The sequence below is a fragment of the Phyllostomus discolor genome, chromosome 8, assembly GCF_004126475.2.
Source record: "Phyllostomus discolor isolate MPI-MPIP mPhyDis1 chromosome 8, mPhyDis1.pri.v3, whole genome shotgun sequence".
Classification (NCBI taxonomy): Eukaryota; Metazoa; Chordata; class Mammalia; order Chiroptera; family Phyllostomidae; genus Phyllostomus; species Phyllostomus discolor.
The window spans coordinates 2216776-2237017 of NC_040910.2; the positions used below are offsets into that span (position 1 = coordinate 2216776).

The following is a 20242-nucleotide window of genomic DNA, read 5'->3' on the forward strand; positions in this document are numbered from 1 at the left end:
TTCCAGGGGGTGTCGCCGACCCTCAAGCTTGAACCGAGTGAGGAGACGGCCCACTGGAGTTCCGTCCGCTCCGCAGAGACGAGACAGATGGGTGGGGATGGCGACCGGCGCTCTGGCCGTGGTGTCCGGGGAGAATGCGGTGGCACGGAATTCAGGGACAGCACGCACGCCCGGCGACCTCCAGAGAGCCCCTCGCCGTGCTTGCTACGTCCGGCAGGCTGCGCGGGCGGTGGGCGCTCTGGACCGGGCTGCTCAGCACCCCCTCGCAGGCCGGAGAGTGTCCTCTCCCTCCGACCCGGCAGCGAAGCCCACAGACCAGACACGGGGCGCAGACCCCTGAGATCCGCAGTCTCTTCGGGGTGGGGGGGAAGGGCGTGTCCTGCCCTCGGCCACCTGCAACCACACCGGAACGCACACACGGGACACGGCGTGCATGCCAGACCCGGGAGGTCGGTCGGTCAACACGACCCCCTTCGCGTGTGCGGGAGTGTCTGCGATTGAAAGACACGAAACCACCACCTTGCACGCGGACAAAAGAATGCGTGTGTGTCTCCATCGGTCTCCGGGGCCTGACGGAAGCGGGGACTTTGCAAAAAAAACCGTGCTTCGTTAATCAAACGTTAACAAGCAACAAACACGCACAACAAAACATTAATTACCCGAGCTGTCCGAAAAATTCTTCAGAGAACAAAGTGCCTTCGGAACACTCATTTATCATGCGGCACGGAAATTACAGCCCAAATCATTAAAGGGAATTTACTCCCGTCCACGAACATTAATCTTCTCAGCACGGAGTGGAAACGCGGGATCCCCAGGTAGAGTTCGGGGCGGGCGCCCCGCGGGGTTTGGAGCTGGACTCCAGTGCGCGCAGAGCAGCGACAGGGGCGCCGGCGGCGTCTCACTTACGCAGCAGCAACCCTCCCCTTGGGGGAGCCATCGAACCCACCTCTTACACCGAACAGACGTCAGCACCAGCGTTCATCGCTAAAACAGACCGAAAACGCAGCACGCACACACGCAACCGCGCTCGCACACGCAGACGCACACCAACCCAGCTGCTCCAGGTGGGGGGGGGGCCTGTCGGCCCGCCCGCCCGCCGCTCTCACGTCCAACTGGCTGCATGACAACAGCGGAAGGTCTTGGCCAACGACAGTGTAAGCGGCCCTGAACACAAACACAGCCCGTGTTGTTGCCGTGACATTAGAGAAGCCGCACAGATGGTGGGCATCAGGAGGCTGGCATACATACAAAAAGAAAAAGAAGAAAAAAACTAGGAAGACAAGTAAATAAAGTGGCAAATGTGGAGACTGAACAAGGTATATTGGAACCTCAATGGCCATGTCAGAGTAGGAAAAAAACCCTCACGTCAGCACACCCCGGAGCCCGGGGGTCTCTGCAGGGTGCATGCGTCTGAGGTCTCGGGAGCCACTCCGGCTGAGCCTGCCAGCGCCCGAGATTCGGACAGAGAGGCCTGCGGACTTGGCAGGAGACCTCTGTGAAAGGAGGGGGCTGGGGGTGGAGTTAGGAGAGGAAGAGGAGGGAGAAGAGATGGAAAGGAGGAGGAGGAGGAGGGGAGGGGTCCCTGCTGGCCCCCCCCTGAGAATCAGCAGCACGCCCCGCCCTGATTAAGGTCTCCAGAACCATCTGGCGATGTTAGGACCAAACTGAAACAAATACACATACTCAGGTAACTCTTCCAGCTTTTCCAAAGCCATAAGCAACCACAGGGGGTCAAGTCCAGGGCCACACAGGTCAAGACTCCACCCCTTTCCATTTCACTGGGTGACCATGTCTGTAGCTCCAGGAAATCGAAGGGCAATACCATTCAGTCACTGGGAAGGAGCTCGCACAGGCCCCGAGCAGGGACAGACCCCGCCCTGCGCGGTGACCACAGCACCACACCTGCGTCAGGAGCTCAGAGCAGTGGGGAGAGGCCAGGCGGGCCGGGCAGGAAAGGGGGGCCGGTCCCAGGGAGGGGGCAGCAGCAGCAGGGGCACCCACGTGCAGGTGAGTCAAGTGAGGAGCAGGACACACTGAGGACGAGGACGAGAACGAGGGAGATGGGTCCGGGGGGTCAGAGCACAGGCCCTCAGGCAGGGGCCCCTCCGCTGGGCAGCGGTGACCGGCTTCTCAGCCCACGGCGATGTCCCAAGGGGCCGCTCTGGGCCTCCCTGATGAGCCGGCGGGAACAGATGGAGCGGACTGCTGGCCGGACGTGGCGACCTATGACGTGCAGTGAACCTGCCCCGGTTAGCCCGCCCAGGGCCCTGGCTCAGGCCACCCTGGACGCCAAGCCTGCGCCTCACAGACACAGGAACCGGGGAGAACAGAGACAGGGAAAGGCTGAGAGCCGTGCCCCTCCGACGGCTCGGGGCTGGCTGCCCAGGCGCTGTGCTGACCCTGGCTCTGAGGCTTCGACGGCACAAGGCCGCTGCATTCACCGGGGGGGCACTCAGAGGACGTGGCTGCGGCTCTCCCCAGCCGGGCTTAGCCGGCCACTTGCATCGAAGCCCCCCAGGACAGCCCGACCCCCTCGGTCCCCTGGTGCCCAGGGGGCAGGGCACTGGGAGAGCCTGCGGTGGTCACGGGGGTCAGGTCAGGTCAGCACAGGCTTCCCCCCACCCCCCATCTCGATGAGAAAGAGGCTGTGCAGGAAGAGCTGAGTAAGATCCCACAGGGAAAGATGGGAATATTATGTTCCAAAATTACTTAGAGAAACACGGCTCTCCGAAATGTAATTCCACATGAAATATTACCCCAAAATATAATACGCTCATAAAATATTCAAAAGCACTTGCTAATAGGTGCAAAGTCTCTATTGTGAGTGATAAAAATAGTCCAAATTAGTGGTGATGACTTCACACTACAAACATGCCGGAAACCACTGAATTATACATTCGGAAAGGAGAGCTCTGGTACGTGAATGATCATGAGACGGCAGCCATGAAAAACTCACAGGCGCCTCCCCCACTGGGGTGGAGACCACTGGTGAGGGGGGAAGCCTCGCTCCGTAGCCACCAATCGCGTGAGCGACGTCAACACGGGCACGTGGAAGGAAGAGGAAACTCGCACCGGTCCCGTCGGCCTCCCACACGCGTGGGGAGGCACACAGCAAGCCGTCCAGACACGGAAGCTGCCGCGTGAAGCGGTCACAGCCGTGCGGTCCTCACGGAGAACACTGCCCAGCCGTGGGCGCCGCCCCCTTCCTCCAGGAACCGCCGTGTTCCGGGGTCCGCACCGCCCAAGAAGCTGGCCGCCCTGAGCTGCAGGCACAAAGTATGGAGCAAGCACTCCTAACACAGACGGGGTTGCGTTTCTCGTTGTTGTTTTTTTTTCTCTTAAACCAAACACCTTGGCCTGGACTCTGGGATTCTTCTACTCGGACGTGAGGCTTGGTCCAAGGGCCGGGTGTCGGCTGACATCCCCGGGGGGAGCCTTCTCGTGGGAAACAGAGAGCGACAGCCACTGAACCAGTGTCGGTCTCCCGGAAGACACGTCACCTTGCATTGCTCTGCCTCATCCCCGACGTGGGGACCTGTGTCCGAAGGGGTGGCCGTGACATTTGTCCTGGGATGCCGGCACTCTGCTGGGCTTCCTGGGTGGCCCTGACCTCGGATGCCTACCCTAAGTGGTGCCATTTGGAACCTAAGACAAAGTGGTATCGTCTGCAAAATGAAAACATTTGGTGAAGACAATTCTTCGTTCCAAACACCTAAAGAGACTTTACTCTAAACAATCGAGAAAACTAAGAGATTTTAAACAATTGGAAACATTTTCTTCCGAAAACGAAAACACATTGGAAACCTGGTTCGGAACCAAGTTCCCCAAACAGCAGGACAGCTGCAATCACAAAGTAACTGAGAGAGCGGGGAAAACATCTAAACAACGTGTCCCGTCCAATAGCCGGCCCGCCGCCTCCCCCGCGCCGTCTTCAGTCAAACCACTATTCTCACGACGGAGAAAACCGTCTGCCAGGCAGGAGAGCGCGTGGTGGTGAAGTGCCAAGGGGAGACAAGCCGTTTCTTGACCCTTTAAGTTTCGTGTTGTCTCAGAACGCCGGTGGTAAAAATAACACACACTTATTTAATGTGTTTATTAGGTATTAACGAGCTACTGCCTACTGACTCTGACATGAACTGTGCTTGTCTCCAGTGGCACTGATGTTCTAGAAACCGTGGAGGAAAGATCGGTGTGATAACGCCCTGTGTCCAGAGGATCACGGTGCAGCGGTCCACCCCGTGTGGCTCAGGCCACACACTCCAAAGTCATTGTGGACTCTCCTCTCCGACACACAACCATCAGCACCCCCGCGGGCAGGCGCCGCCTCTGACCACGTACAGCCAGGAGCCGCCACTCCACGCCAACCCCACCGAGAAGGCCCGGTCCAGCCACCACCCAGTGGCTCCTGGGCCACAGAGTGGACTCCATCCTGCCTGGGGCCCCACGGACGGCCGCCCCCCCCCTGCCCCCGGCCTGCTCTCCGCACGGCAGACCCGGGCTCCTGTCCGGGCGTGAACTCAGCGCACAGGCACTGGGGGGGAGCCCCCGCCCACACCGCCCGCCTCTGTGACTCCCTCTGACACCGCGTGGCATTTCCCAGGCGACAATGAGGTTGACCAGCTCTCCTGTTCTTGGCTGGCCCTTTGGGTCTCTCCTCGTGTGAAGTGCCTGTTCCAGTGTTTGCCCGTGTTTCTGTTTCGAAATCAGTGCGTAGTTCCTGAGCTGTTTTGGACACACGTCCTCCTGCAGAGAAACACCTGCTCCCCGCGTTCCCTGCCTGCTCCTCCGCGTCACGGTGTCTCCCATGAACAGCCCCTCCTTTTGCCGGTCTCCGGTCTGTCGTCCCCCCCTCACAGGGCTTGCTGCCCACTCTGCAAGAACCCCGCCTGCCCCGACATCGCGAAGGTGTCCGCTCTCCTACGCTTCCTCCTAAGGGCTGCTGTTCCTGACGCGCCATGCGCAACGGCATCCGACCGACTGTTTCTGTGTGATGTGAGGGCGGGTGAGCATGCGTGTCTGCCGCACGGGCGGCGTTTCTGCCCAGCGCTACTGTACGTGCCGCCCCCCCCCCCCCCCCCCCGGCACACCCTGGTAATGCCAGCCTGTCGCACCGCAGCACCGCTCGGCCACCCGGGTGCCGGCTCAGCATCGGGCCGACGCTCTCTCCTACCAGCCCACGGCATCTGGCAGCACAAGGCCCCCAGTTTCAGCCCTTCCCTTCCGGGCTGCCGGGGCCACCACGCCCTTCGCACTTTCACCTGCGGTTCAGAACCAGAAACAGAACAAACACCGACTGGCTCCCTCTCCCTGTCTCGCCTTCGCGCTTCACTGACGGCCCCAGTTGGTTTGGGGCGGAATTCCACACAGCTGCCTCGTTTTTCGGTAAGAGGAGAGCAACCCTGAGTCCCCACGTCCGTGACCTCGGTCCACTTCCCGGGAGAGGGGAGGCAGCGGCGCTGTGCTCCGGGCTCTCCCCGGCACAGCCCTCTCTCCTGCCGGCCGGCCGACCCCTGAGACCCTGACCGCCCCGCGCTCTCTGCCCGCCTCCCCCACCTCTCGGGCGGCCTTCTCCACGCGCAGTCCAGGGACTGTCCCTGCTCACGCTCGCTGCTGTCCTCCGCGGGAGTCAGGCCCCAGGTGTCCCTGCAGTGGACGGGCACATCTATTCGGAGGCTCCCTTGCAGGCCCAACTCTTGCCACACGTGGCGCAAAGGTCAAGGTTAAGGGAGCTGAGTGTAAAGCCCCCACTCTGGGCTCAGATCCCCTCACAGTCCCCAGTCAGCTTCCCTGGGGCCCTGAAGTAAGGCTGCCTGCCGCAGGCTTGCTAGAGGCGAGGAGAAAGGAGGTATCTATTAGGGGCCGCCCCGGGGTGTAAGTAAAGTGGACAGTGGGGGGTTGGGAAGGAAGGTTCCCCAAACAACCCAGATTTATTGTTTTAAAGCCAAGCATATAAGGAGTCCCCGCTCGCCCGTGTGCACATTTATGGTGAAATAATAATTTGCTATAATGATAGAGACCAACAATTCTTACAAAAATACCTGCAACCTGGCAACCCATACATTTTTGCAGCTACGTTTTTGAAAACATGTGATGTAGCCAGAGGCACAAAACCTTTTCTGGCAACAAAAATAGAGAGACCCACAATGACCAGATGTTCTGCCCTCTGTGACGTGCCGCCATCCAGGGGCGGAGGTGACCGCCTGCCCTGGTGACCACACGGGGTGCTGCTGTGGAAAACAGAGTTTCCCTCAGGCCTTCTGGGGGCAGGTTTAGGAAAATGACCGAAAACTTCGGCACTGCCACCGAGGCGGGTGCGGGCAGGTCTGAAGCAAGCGGCTTTCGGAGCCCCTGGGCACCCGCCTCGCCCACCTGCGCTCCTTCCGGGACCCTCGGGAGACCCCCCCCTTCTGAAGACGGGGCACGAGCACAGCCCGTCTGAAAAGCGGAGTTTGCCCCCTGCTCTGTGTCCCCCCTGACATCCACGTATGGAGACAGACACGGTGTCACGTTTCGAAACGGAAGGTGCATTTGAAGGTGAGACCTTTCATTCTGACTCGGAGCTCAGCACTGATTCTGTGCGGTTAGAACCACAACTGGGAAAGAGAGGGAACGTGTCACTTCACGCACAGAAATCGAACCCTACATCCAGCACAGGAATGTGCTTATTTTGAACTCCAAATACCCTTACGCATGGAAAATTTCTTTGTCAGCAGCGAACTCCGTCAAGTTCCAAGTTCTGAAATTGTCCGGTAAGAGATGTCAACAGCACTTTTCCTGGAATGCCGACCTGGCAGGGTACTCGGGCCCCCTACAACAGAACCGCCGCCACGCCGTGGGAGTCAGCGAGAATCGCGTTTATCACCCCGCCTGCGGATGCGTGCAGGAGTATAGGGAGAGACAGCGTCACCCGGGGGGAGCCCCGGCCCAGCCTCACCTCCCACATCAGCCGGTAGTCCATGTCCTCCTCCAGGTCCTCCGGCATCCTCTTCTCGCCGGCGAACGGCCCGAACTTCTCGCCCTGCAGCGGGGGAGGATTGCATTGGAGAAGCGTGAGTATAACCACTCGGACGACCAGAATAAACTATCGTTTGTCTTCTGGAAAAATTTCTTCTGCTAAGTCTCCATGCTCCGTGATTGAGACACGTTTAAAATATTAACCAATTTATGCAACACAAAACATTGACATGTTTTAAAATCTAACTTAATCTGGTTTTTAGCCCAAGATCCTGACTCTAAAACGCAGGAGCCAAGATCACAGGGTTAAACCGCGGTACCTTCCAACCCCGACCCGGCCCTGACGGGCTGCGCCCACACGCAGCCCCCCCGGCCCCCCGGCCCTCCGAGGCCTGGCCCCGGGTTCTGCCTGCCTTGAGCGACGAGCCCACCGGGCTGTACGTCGCCTGGTTTCCATCAAAACCGTAAATCATCCCGAGGATGACGAAGAAAGAAGGAGGCTTGCCATTCTCGGAGGAAGACTTCGTAAATAAAGTTTAAACTCCCCTGCCAGTCTCTCAGACAGCCAGGGGGCACACCGGAAACCAGAGCTGTCCGAGTGCCCGCCTGCAGCCCACCTGCGTGGGAGCCTCGACTGTGGGGTCCCGGGAGGGAGGGGACATGGGAGCTGCATCCCAACTGGCTCCTGGATCAGAGGCCCCCGTGTGCAGCAGGAGCAGCTGCAGTGGCTCTGGAGGGACCCGGGAGGTGGGTCGACGGCTCAGGGACACTCTTCTCACTAAGGGAAAGGAAGCAGGGACTGGAGAGGCCCAGGGAGTGGGCTCCGGGTGGCGGCCAGATGTTCTGTGACCCGTGCTCAGGGGCCCCGCCTGTGCCCGGTCTCCAGAAGGAGCTGCCCTTCCTCCCTACGGAGGCAGAGGACACGAAGCCACCCAAGTGTCCAGAGGACGTGGGATGACCACAGCTGGGGGAAGAGCCACCACCAAAGCAGCATCTGCAGGAAGACAATGGCTTAATGAGCAACAGAAAACCCAGCTGCCAGGGACGGTGCCACGTTGCAGCACAAAGGAGGCGCCACCCGCGAACCAGCCCCTCATTTCCCAGAGGAGGAAAGGGGCCCGGGAGGCCGTGGGCAATGGCAGAGCCGGAGGACCCCGTCCTTGGTGTCACCTTGGGGGCGGGAAATGCCACAGAGACCCTTCCAGTCGAGACTCTGGCCCTGGCGGCCCAGCACAGGGACACTGCTATTTATAGCAACACACAGGCGCTGGCACAGAGCTCAGGGCGCAGGTTTCAGAGCCGCACGCCCCGGCCACTCCGCGCTGACAGCGCACACTCCGCATCGCTCCTCTGTGGGCACGACAGCCCGGAGATGCCCCGATAAAGGAGACTTGTCCCCGCCAGGAGGACATCCCCTGGGGAGGGGACCTTCCCAGAGCTGACTGGCTGCGCAGGACGGAAAGGCGAGGAAGGGAATTCATGCCTCCTGACCTGCTGTGCGCCACCCGCCAGTGACGGCACGTGAGCACGTCCCCGTCTAGCAGGGAAGGGAACGGGGACTCCAAGGGCTTCCGTCACCCGATGAAGGCCAGAGAAAGGCCTGGGCACCTGCAGTCCCTTCTCAGGTGAGGGCTCCGGCACTGCCCCGGGCCGCCACTCAACACGCTGGCCGATGACCCCACCGGCCAGGGGCCCGTCCACAGCGGGCGGTGAACACAGCGACAGGGGACCTGAGTGGAGAAACCGAGGACAGAGCCAGTCTGGAGACAGACCCAAAACTGGCGTTTTGGGGACAAACGTGAGGGTGTCGTGTGAACGCACGTAGCTCAGCTGTTCGCCCCGCTTGGGCTCATGCTCGGCCTTGACCAGCCACGGCAGACGGCGGTCACCAGTGTACACGCACACTTCCCGGTGCAGCTGAGCTACCCAGGACCGTCGGTACGGATCTGGGGGGAGAACAATGGACCGGCCAGTCCCGAGAAAGACTGAAGAGGAAGGCAACCCCAGTAAATGCCGGAAAGGACGTGGAGGCTGACTGTTCACAGTAAGACTCGGAAACCAACTGGAGAGACTCGCTACTCAGCCCCTCCATCACGAACCCACACTGTGACAGACACGGCTGTCGGTTCTCCTCCTGAACCCACAGCCAGAAACACGGGCCGTGCCTCTCAGCCGAGCACATACATCCACATGGGCACGCAGGAACACACGCGTGTGAAGCTGAGATGGCAATTCCGTGAAACGGCACTACCCCTGCTCCGCACCATGCACTCCCCTATCGTCTGCTCGATTTTAACCACTCGTGTCAAAATACAAGGGTTGGCCAAGTCCCTTCATTTCACCACTCACCAGCAGGCTGCCCTCCCCGCTGGACAGACATGGACAGAGAGCGTGCACAGAGGAGGGAAACATCTGAGACTGTTTCGTTCTCTGGACGCGAGGAGATGGCCTTCCGCCCGCTTGTGACGGCGGCATCAGAGCAATCTGATCAAGCGCACGTGAGCTTCTGTGGCTGCAGGATGACAAAGACGTGAGCGGCCAGCTGGGCGTCCACCCGCAGCGCCGGTGGTCAGGAACGCTGCGGACCATCAGAGCGGCTTGTTGATGCGCGACTTCAAATGGAGACTCTAAGCCCTGCAGACCCCCCCTCCCTCTGAAGCGTCCCCTGGGGACCCCAGCACCTGCTGCCCGCCCCCACGCTACCTCTTTGGTGGTCACTGTGGTTTCCACTGCACAAGCAGTACTTTTTTAAAAAATTAATTTTTAGAGAGAAAGGAAGGGAGAGAGAGAGAGAGAGCAACATCAATCGGTTGCCTTCTGTGTGCGCCCCGACTGGAGATCGCAGCCACAGCTTTGGCACACAGGACAGCACTCCAACCCACTGAGCCACCCTGCCAGGGACGGCACTTTCGTATCGTTATAAGTTCGTTGCATACACTGCTTCGCTCACCAACCTCTTCCTACGGAAACTCTAGCCTCAGTGTAAGCCTCTTCTGTCTAGGGGGCTTCAAACCAGTTTGGGTAACATAGGCATGTTACAATATAAGGTCGGTCTAGAAAAGAATCCAGCCATTGTTAATATAACGAGGACGGTTTACGTGACATCAATGTCACCTGGCAGCCAAGGAGGGTGGACTGGAATGAACATGTGTGAACAATGATGATGTCACTGTACTAGTCAGGGGGGCGGTAGATGCTGCTGAGTGAGCATGTGCACTGTGTGGCCGTTGCACTCAAAATGACTAAACTAGTAGAGCAACGGATCTGCATCAGATTTTGTGTTAAGCTTGAACATTCCTCCACAGAAACTATTTGGGTAATTCAGAAGGCCATAGCTATGGGCAGCTGGTGATCAGCAGCTTCATCACGACAACATGCCGGCTTATGCATCATGTTACGTGTAGTTTTTCAGGGAAACATCAAATCATCCGGTGACTCAGCCCTGCTACAGCCCAGATTTGGCGTCCTGAGACTTCTAGCTTTTCCCCAAACTAAAATCACCTTTGAAAGGACAGAGATTTCAGACTGTAAGTGAGATTCAGGAAAATACCACCATACGACGGGGCAGCTGGAGGTGACTGGGAGAACTGTGTGAGATCCCAAGGTGCCTACTTTGAAGGGGACTGAGGCATCATTGTCCTGTGTAGTGTTTCTTGTATCTTCTTCAATAAATGTCTCTCTTTTTCATATCACATGGCTGGATACACTCTGGACAGCCCTCAAATAATACATAAAATATATGTAATACGTAATTATATAAAATAAATACATATTATACACAATTATTTTTTCTTTTAGTTGGACCATATGAAATTATCAATATCTGACCATTTTCAACCTACCAAAATGAAAATGTTTATGATTCATTACAACATAAATTACATGCATATGCCTGAGCATGCTAAACACCTAAGGCGGGGTCCCTAAGCGATGCTAATAATAGGAAGAAAACCAATGTCTCAAACTAGCTTCTTGAAAACGACAAAACTTCCCAGCTGCCCTCTGCCCTGGCCAGTTTCACCTTCTGCGACCCAGTGGCTGAAGACCCCGCAGCAGCCGCAGGACTCGGCCACCACTCCCACCTTCCTGCTGTCCCCCTGTGCCGCACGACCAGCGCGGCCTTCACCTGCGACCTCACCCAAGAGCCCTCTTAAAGTTCTTCGCTTCTAACTGTCTCAAGGGCCACTATCTCCAGTGCTTCCGGGGCCGGGCAGGGAGCAACCTCAGGCCGGAGAACAAATGTGCGGAGGGCAGGTCGGGCAGAGGCCAGGAGGCGCCCGGGGAGGGTACGCCCACTCCCACAGTTTTTCCACGGCTGGATGTCACCAGATAGCTGCAAACATCTTACAGATGCTGCTGACTCGAGTGTGTAGGTGAAGTCCCTACCTTTCTGCATTGGAAAAGAGTTCCAACGTTTCAAAACTCCGTACAGGTCCCAAACAATGCACCTGCAGGACGAAACCAACCTGCAGACACCACACTGTCTGAGTCAACCGCGCTGCTCGGACCACCCCACCCGAGCCCAGCCCACAGGGGTGCTCTTCTTCTGCTGTTTCGAACAAAGCAGATAATTATCCACCCAATTTGCCACCCACCGGGCTAGACAATAAATTTTATAAAATGTGTGATTGCAAACATGTGGGCCATGTTCTGTTGTTTTGCTTAATATAATCGGTAAGAAGTTGAAAGCAAGATCTACCCCTCAGGAGAGCAGGGACCGCAAAAGTCGGGGCTTCCCGGGGTCTGAATCCTCGCTGCCGTTAATTAGCTGTGACCTGGGCCATTATGGATATCTGTGCCTCAGTCTCCCCACCTCTAGAACCTTGGGGTCTGGGTTGAAAGAGAAGGAGGGAGGGGGGAGAGGAGGGAGGGGAGAGAGAGGGAGGGGGAGAGAGAGAGAGAGAGAGAGGAGGAACGGAAACCGGGAGGCTGCTAAGACAGATGTAATAGACATGCCCAAAGGTAATAGGTGGACCTTGACTGGATCCGGGTTCAAAAACAAACCGCTATGAAAACATTTGGGAGGTAATTGGAGCGATCTCAATATGGGCTGGAATTAGTCAACATTAGGAAATTGCTTGTTATTTTTGTCGGATGTGAAAATGATATTATGGCTATTGAGGAGAATGCCCTTACGCTGAACTATTGAGGAGTAAATTGTCATAAAGTCTGCAATGTACCCTGAAATGGTTCGGCAAAGAAAAAAATGTGTATGCACATAGCTGAAACACATTAGAGCGAACTCAATCTGCAGCTGAATCGTTTATGTGTGAGATGATGACTTTTCACAGAGGGGGCCTGGAGCTCCCACTTGGAACGTAATTATATTTCAACGTTCAACTACTGTGCGCACACGCACTCCTGTGAGGCGATTAAGCCTTCAGAACAGAGTGCAGCTCTGAAAAACATCCAGCCTGCCTTCCCCACTGCGACCCCCCGCAGGGGCGAGTCGCCTCCCTGTATCCATCCGCCTGCACTCTCCTGAGTACCGGAAGGCCCACCTTGTTGAGGGGACTGATGGGACCAGGTAGAAAAACTACATTTACCACCCCCCCCCCCCCCGTTTAGACAGGGAGGAGAGCTAAGAAGCAAACACCACGGAAGCTCTTCTATGAGTGCTCGGTCGGCTGGTGAGTCTTGGCTACTTCTTCTTTCCCCCCACCTGGAGTACGAGCATGAGAGCTGGAGCTATGGCAGCCATTCTGAGGCCAGGAGAATTGCAAAGTCTTCCACCCTGACAGTCTGAGTCGCTGAACTGATAGTCAAGCCCACCTGCCAACTTCTTGTCCCAGGGAGAAGGTAATTCCCCGGGTTAGGGTACCACAGCTGTCTCTGTTACCCTCAGCTGCTACGGGAGAAGCCAGGGAAGAGAAGTCCAGGTGCCCAGGTACTGGAATTGCTCTTAAAGAGATGCATTATGGATGGAAGGGAGAGGAGATGGGACGTGCAGGAGAGCTGTGAGGAAGGAGAGTCTGGGCCCGCGGTGACCTGCCTGCCCCACTGTTTCCCTGGACTACCTGCTTCTCACGAGCAAAACCACTGCTTCTCACGAGCAAAACCACTGCTTCTCACGAGCAAAACCACTGCTCCTCTCATGCACGGGCAGCGGGGTGCAGGGGAGGCCCCAGGCTCTGGCCCGGAACTCCAGGGGGCGGAGGAACGAACGGGACCCTCCAGCCCTGCTCACGTCTCGAGCTGAAATCCTTAGAATGTCCTTGATCCCTCCCTCTCCTTCGCCCGCACCTCAGCAGCACACTCCGTCACCATCGTCCACGCACACCGCCACCGTCCTGGTCCAGGCTGCCGCCACCTCTCACGTGGGTGACCGCGGGAGAACCCTGAAGAGTGTGCCAGGCCGCACACTCGCCCTGGGCCCACCCGTCCCCAACAGCAGGCGAGGGCTCCGTAAACTCCAGCCAGAGCAGGAACGGCTCCTCTGCCCCGAGGCCCGCAGCGAGTGGCCCTCCCTTCGCCCCATGGAAAGCCAACGCCATTGCAGGGGCCTGAAGGGCCTGAGAGGTGGGGGCTGTTGGTGCCCTTCCCTTCACCGACCCGCCGGCCTCCTCCCTGGACTCGGCCCCAGCTCAGCCCATTCCGGCCTCCCCGGCCTCCTTGTCTGGATGCAACAGGCCACCTCCCTCCCGGGAGCCCCTGCTCTGGCTGCCACCGAGAACGCTCCCCCCTAGAAATGTGTCCGGCTCCTTCCCCCCCACCATCCCGCAGGTCACTGCCCAGATCTCCCTGCGCGGGGAGCACCGGCCGGGCCCCCTGCTCACTCGAGCACCCCGCATGCGCACCCACGCTCTACGCCAGGTCGCCCGGGCCCAGCTCCACGTTTCCCTTCCTCCACGGCACTGCACACGTCTCGGCACAGCACGGCACTCGGCCACGCAGTCCCTGCCTGCCTCTGCCTGCTTCGGCCTGCCCTCGCCGGGACACCAGCTCACAGAACCGGGGTCTCTGTTTGGGTCACCAGCGTCTCCCCAATGGCCAGGACGGGTCTCGGTGATGAAGACGCCTTGAATAATCGTGTAAAACAAGACCCGAATACATGGAAATGACGGCACCACCCCCGGCCCAGAAATACATGCAGTCACTAAAAGGAACAAATTCAAGCAGAAAAGATTACTTGCAGGGGCTTCCACCAGACACTCTTACGTGAGAAATGCCAGACGATGGAGTGAGTGGACTCCTGTCTCATTTTTGTAAAATAATGTTTTAAAAGCGTTTGCGTGAGTGGGACAGCTTCTTCTCGGTATAAGAAAAGTCTTAGGGTTTTGTTTTGTTTTTTTTTTTTAGCGAAAAGGGTCTGTGGAACGGTCTCAGTCCCCATCCTGACTAAGTCTCGCACTGCCCACACTACCTCCCTGCACAGCAGCCCCCACCGGTGAAACACGGACAGCCATCACCCCCCCGCCCCCCCGCAGGCTCGCTGCGGGACTTAGATTCAAACCGTGAGACACAGCCAGTGACTGTCACCCTCTCCTCACCCTGTGTCCCTAGCAGGCAGCCCAGCGCCGAACAAGACAGCGGCTCCACAAATATTTGCTCCAAGAATTAACTGTAGCTGCTCTTATCACAAATAAACAAACTGGGAAGTTTCCCAGGAAACCTTAGTTTAGGTGGATTAGCCGTACAGTTTTTTGTTGTTGTTGTCTTTATCTGTGATAACCCCGGGACGTGCAAAGCTGGATGGAGTCACCACCTTGGGGCCCAGAGGAGACAGCCCCCATGGCAGGCCTGGCAGGGGACACAGCTTCCCCTCAGCTGGCGTCTCCAGATTAGTTATCATCAGCCGCCGGGAAAGGCGAGCAAACACCCGCGGGAGGAAGTCCCGCCCCGGCGCAGAAATCCCTGGTGTCTTCCCTAGAGTCACCTTCAAGGCTGACCAGCCAAACGCCTCGCTCCGCAGAGCCTGCCTTCTGGCCGGCACGCACACGGGTGCACCACGCGCTTCTTCCTCCACGCGCCTACTTCCTCTTCCTCTCAGGGCTCCTCTCCCCCGCGTTTCTCTGACCCCATCCAACCTGCGTCCTGTGGAGCTTGCGGTATTTTCAAAAGCTCGAATGTAAACCTTTATGTCAGGTGTCGTTCCCTGAGCCTTTACCTGACCCGGTCTGTAACCACAAGTCCCCTGTCCAGACGCTGGCCCCGTTGCGCAGTAGTGCGCAGGGACTGGGGAAGGCGTGGGTCCCGGGGGCGGCGGTTTGCGGGGTGGCGGCTTGCGGCCCGACTGCGGGGCGCTGCTCTGGGCTCCGCGTCTCCATCCGCGGCCGAAGGACGTGCACTGAACCCCCGCCGCTGGGACCACCACCAGAACCCGTCAGAGAACCAGGCAGGGCGCCCGTCCCGCGGGAGACCTGCAGTGGGCACAGTGCGTGGGGACCTGCACGTGGGGCCTCGCCCTGGGCGGCGGGTCACTGTGAAATGTTCCCGTGCGCTAAGAGAGGCGGGGCTGTGCATTGGCGCTGCGGTAGGGCTGGTACCAGCCCGGCAAAGCCCTCCCACCCACACCCTGAGAACCTGGGAGCGCGTCACCTCCAACGGCGCTAATGATAGGGCCTCTGCCGATGCGACCGCGGTGGGGACCCGGGTTTCTCGCTAGGCCCGGTCTAACCGCAAGGGTCCTCACGGAGGAGGCAGAGGCCGGCGGCTGGGGGACCCTGAGCAAAGGAAACAGGCAGTGACCGGGACACAGATGAGGGCCAGGGAGGGGGCTCTCCAGAGGCTCCAGCGGGAGCGGCCTGCTGCCGATTCCCATTTACATCATCCGGAACCACAGCGCGATACGTTTGTGCTGTGTGACGCCACTTTCAGTGCTATACGCTTTGTCCTGAAAAACACCCAGGGTGTCTGGCAGGTTTGAGCTGGGACCTGCGTCTGTCCCGGAGCAGGGCCGAGTGCAGTGGGAGGCAGCCCCCCACCCCGGGGTCCTGGACACGGGAGCTCGGCAGGCAGAGCGGCTGGGGCAGAGAGGGAAGGAATCCCCCCACCCCCCACCCCGCAGGGGCGAAGGGAGCCCAGCCGGCAGTTCCCCGAACCTGGCGCGCACCCAGCTCGGTGCGCCGGGGGCTCGGCAATGCTGTCCCTGCCTCCAGGGGCTCGAGGGGGCCAGAAACCCGGGGGAGGCGTCATATAGGACTTCACAGATACTTGGGTGTTTCCTTTTTCACTTTCCTTCCGTTTCCCTCTGAGTCTTTAGTTCTTTTTAAAACACATTTTAAAAGATACCTAGCTCCACTATGCTAAGCATATGGAACTTAAAGGGCTTCTGACATAGCTGAAGACCAGGTAAGGGTTTAGCCCACTAATGAGGAACAGACTGGAAAGCAGATAAAATGTTAAAGGTCAACATGGGACCGTTGCAAAAAACCGGACCAGAAGTAACATTATGGAGCGAGGGAGTGATGAGTACGTGGGGGTGGTGAGCAGACCTTCACGGTCCGCTGCGTGGTGAAGGGAGATCGCGCCCGCCAGGGCCCGGGAACAGGAAGCGCAGACTTCACAGCAGGCGGCTGTGCGCGGCAGTTTCGGGGGGCGCCCCCCACCGTCTCCGGCAGTCCCCCCCACACACCACTCGGCCGTCCACTCGCATCGGGAGCCCCCAGACGGGGCAGACCCGCTGCAGTCCGCATCAAGGGCCCGCCGCTCCTTCTGTGTCCCCCAGGCCGCAGGCAACGCCCCACGCTGGCCGCCCCCGCTGCCTCCGCTGGGCAGGGGCATGAGTCAGTGCCGCCTCCTTCACAGCGTGAGCAGAGGAGGGAAAGGAAAGAATGCCTGCACAGTTAACGTGCCCGACAACAAAGACAGCGTTCATGGCAACAGCGTGACCCCTGAGACTCAACCCCTCCGTCCGTAAGGCCTCTGCAAACCGCCTCCTCCCCGAGTTTTCTGACCCTCCCACTGTCTCATCCCATCACGGCCTCACGGCCTCCTGGCCTCGGTCTGGTCTTCAGTCTGCGTGGGGACCATTCGCGTGCCCGCCCCTCCGACCAGACCAAACACGGCTGGGGAACGCCGCAGTGCCGCGGCCTCGCACGGTGCCGCGCACGATTGGCCTCACATGGCGTGCGGGCCGGCCTGGGGATCCCCCGCTTCCCCTTGCTCCCCGCCCATCGCCCCGCATGGGACAAGCTCCTGCGGACAGAGACCTTGTCCGTGTGCTCCCCTGCACCCCGGAGCCTGGCAAAGGGCCCACCCGCCGCGTGTGACAAAGTCACCGACAGCCGGCGATGAACCTAAGCCTGGCCGGACGAAGGCGGAGCCGGAATTGGGCGATGCCCCGGCGGGGAGCGGGCTCCGGGGCGCGCTGCACAGAGCCGGTGGGTGTCCAGCGGGATTCAGGGTCCCACGCATAAGGGAACCCCAGGTCACCGAGGCGAATGCAGTGCGGGCGGAGTCTGCAGCGAGAGCCCAGCACCCCAGAACAGGGCTGGACGAGCGTCTCTGAACCCACACATCTAGAGCGACCTACTCAAAACCCTGGTTGGGGAATGTGAAACCTTTCCATTAGGTCCTTCCCCGAACAGTGAAATCCTCTCCTCAGAGCCCTCCACCACCAGGGCAGGCCCAGGCAGGTCACTCGGGAAACACGGAGGGACGGAGAAGCCACAGGCAAGCAGGGAAAGGTGCAGGGACACTCGGCCTCAGCCTGCAGTTCACCTGAAGTCCGACCCCGGCCTCAGTTCCCCCCAGCCCTCGGACGGCAGGGGGGCGGAAGCCCGCTCCGAGGTCACCTCCGGCCTCAGGGAGCCTGTCTGTGGCCGACGGCCCAGGATGCCGTGTCTCGTGATCCAGATGGGCCCGTGTCACCCGCAGGCTGTCACTGGACTTTCTGCAGACATCTGCAGATTCACCGAAGTCCAGGTACAGCAGTCCAGACGGGTGACTGGGGGGCGACCTCGGTGGTTTACACACACCTGGCTCCGGGAGCCAGGTAAAACAGGCGTGTGGGTTCGGCACCTCGAGAGTAAGGGGGAGTCACCTGACCACTTGGGGAGCTGTTCTGAGATGCCCCCCAAATAGTGAAAACTTCCACATGGTCAACGACATGAACAAACAACTTGGAATCGATAAATGTATCAAAAGAAAGCACATTGGCCGGCTATTTCTAAGAAGCCTATGTAATAATGTAAGGCAAAAAAAAAATAGGCATTGTGTAGTCATTCTAATATTTACACAACTTTTTAGTATGTTCCTCGTAGTAACATTAAACAGAGCCACGTTTAAGGGCTGTGTTTAACTTCCAAGTATTTACACTGAGGCCTGCGAGCTTCGAGAAAAGTCCGCTTGGGAGTTTCCCCACCTGGTGAGAAAGGACGAAAAGCAGATTTCCACGCCTGCCCTGGAGGAGCGGCAACGTGAACACCCGCTCGTGTGGCAATCGCGCCCCCTCGGCGCACCTGGAACTCAGAGAAGCTGCTTGCTCCTGGGGCGCCCCACCCAGCGTCCTTCCGACCCCCCACCTGAGAACCTGGACGTGGGGCTCCTCGGCTCCAAGCCTGCCCTGGGGGCTGCAGCCAACAGGGAGGCCTGGGCGGCCCCGCCCACCTGTCCTCGACCAGGAGAATGCACGCACCCTGGCGCCCCGGGGGCACCCGAGGCCCTCCTGGCAGCTTGCCTTGCCCCACCAGCCCGCTCTTGCCCCAGCTTCCATTAGCAAAAATATCTGGTAAGAGGGTGGGGTGGGGGCGCTGGGAAGCTGACGAGGAACCATCCAGAAAGAACATGAGCTCCGGACGCAGGAGCCACGGGCTTGAAGCCTAATGTACTAGCTGGGCAGGAAATCGGACCCTGCACTGCTTCCGTTTCTGCGTCTCCCCTCGAGGACTGCAACCGGTCTCCGGAGCCGCGCGGGGCCGCTGGCGTCTCTCGCGCAGGTGGAGCGCCTGGTGCGCCCCGGCACCAACCATCTGCTCCGGACACGCGGCTCTCCCGACCCGCACCCCTGCCCGAGGCGCGGCTACAGCACAGGTCTGTGACTCTGAAGGTTTGGAATTCCCCAGTCCTCGCTCCTCCTGGGCCTTTGCTTTCAAGATTCCGTGTTCCCAGGCCAATCCGCGTGTGCGGTGCCATGTGCTCGCCCGGCTCACTTGCCTCTCGGTTTCTGGAAGGAGAGACCTCGCCGGAGAAACACCCAGAGGCAGAGAAAAAAGAGCGTGTAGTTGGCACCTCCCAGAATCCGCGGGAGGGAAAGCACCCCTGGTGTTTGAGCGAGACTCGAGTCGCTGTGGGCCGCGCGTGGGTTCATCCCAAAGGAAGCGAGGAAGGAGGGGGTGCGCGTGCGCCCTGGGACCCCCGCCGCGCGGGCGAAGCCCTCGCGGAGACGCGGTCGCGCGGGCGCCCGGGCAGAGCAGGCTGCACCAGGACACTTCCTGCCGCGGAGGACAGACATCCTGCCGCAGGGCCGCGGGCAGTGCCGCCCCCCGCCCGCCCGGGCAGCGGGGCGAGGCCGCACTGACGTGGCGCTGCGGCCGGGAGGCTGGCGGGCAAGGCCGCCCTGCTCTGGACCCGGGCCCCGGGCTCCCGGGCCCCCGCCGCCCGGCGACACCGCGGGCGAGAAGCGAGCGGCCGGGCCCGCGGAGGGCGCGCGGGGCGGGCGGGGCGCGCGCGGGCCGCCGGGTCACCCACCTTTGCGACTCTGCGGGCCGTGTAGAGCCCCATCCCGTCCTGCACGCGGGACGACTTCAGGGAGAACCTGTCGGGCACGTACATGCCCAGCATCCTCCCGCCGCGGGGGGCGGCACGTCGAAATTTGGGGTGCGGGCGGAGGGGCGAGGCGGCGGGAAGGAGGAAATGGAGCTCTCCTCCCAGAATCCCCACCTCCCCGCCGATTCCAGGATCCCCCGCGGCTCGGCCCCTCCTCGCCCCGGCCCTGGCTCGGCCCCAGCCGCGGCTGCCGGCGCTGCCCCGGCGGGGGCGCGGGCCGGCCGGGCTGGGGCGCGGGGCGCCGCGCGCTGATTGGCCCCGAGTGGCGGCTCGGACCCGCGCCCGGGAGCGTTGCCCGCAACGGGGCCGACCCGGGGCCTCCGCCCGCGCCGGCCTCCGCGCGCCCCGCCCAGCGCTGGGTCTGCCCCTCCGAAAACACGGCGAGTGCCAGGCGGGGATTTTACTCCCGGGACGCGGGCCTGACGCAGCCCCAGCCCGGGCACCCGAGGCAGCTGCGCCAAGGACAGGCCCCTGGCAACAGCCCCCGGGCGCCGGGAAGTAGGGGTCCCTCCCCCACCTGACTTCTGCAACTTAGTTTTCTCCTGCTTGTCTGAGAGGTTTGAAGTCCCAGGGAACCCCT

At 60.0% G+C, this 20242-nt stretch overlaps 1 protein-coding gene across 1 annotated transcript in view; it reads right to left on the bottom strand.

The window, feature by feature from the left end:
• Positions 1-19832, bottom strand: part of PRDM5 (PR/SET domain 5) — a 70078-nt gene extending 50246 nt beyond the window's left edge. Inside the window, exons 1-2 of the mRNA XM_036031776.1 lie at positions 19585-19832; positions 6935-7018 (exon numbers count right to left, since the gene is read on the bottom strand). Coding sequence (XP_035887669.1) covers positions 6935-7018; positions 19585-19677 — 177 coding nt within the window. The 5' untranslated portion in view covers positions 19678-19832. The remainder of the gene's footprint in view (positions 1-6934; positions 7019-19584) is intronic.
• Positions 19833-20242: the final 410 nt, after the last annotated feature.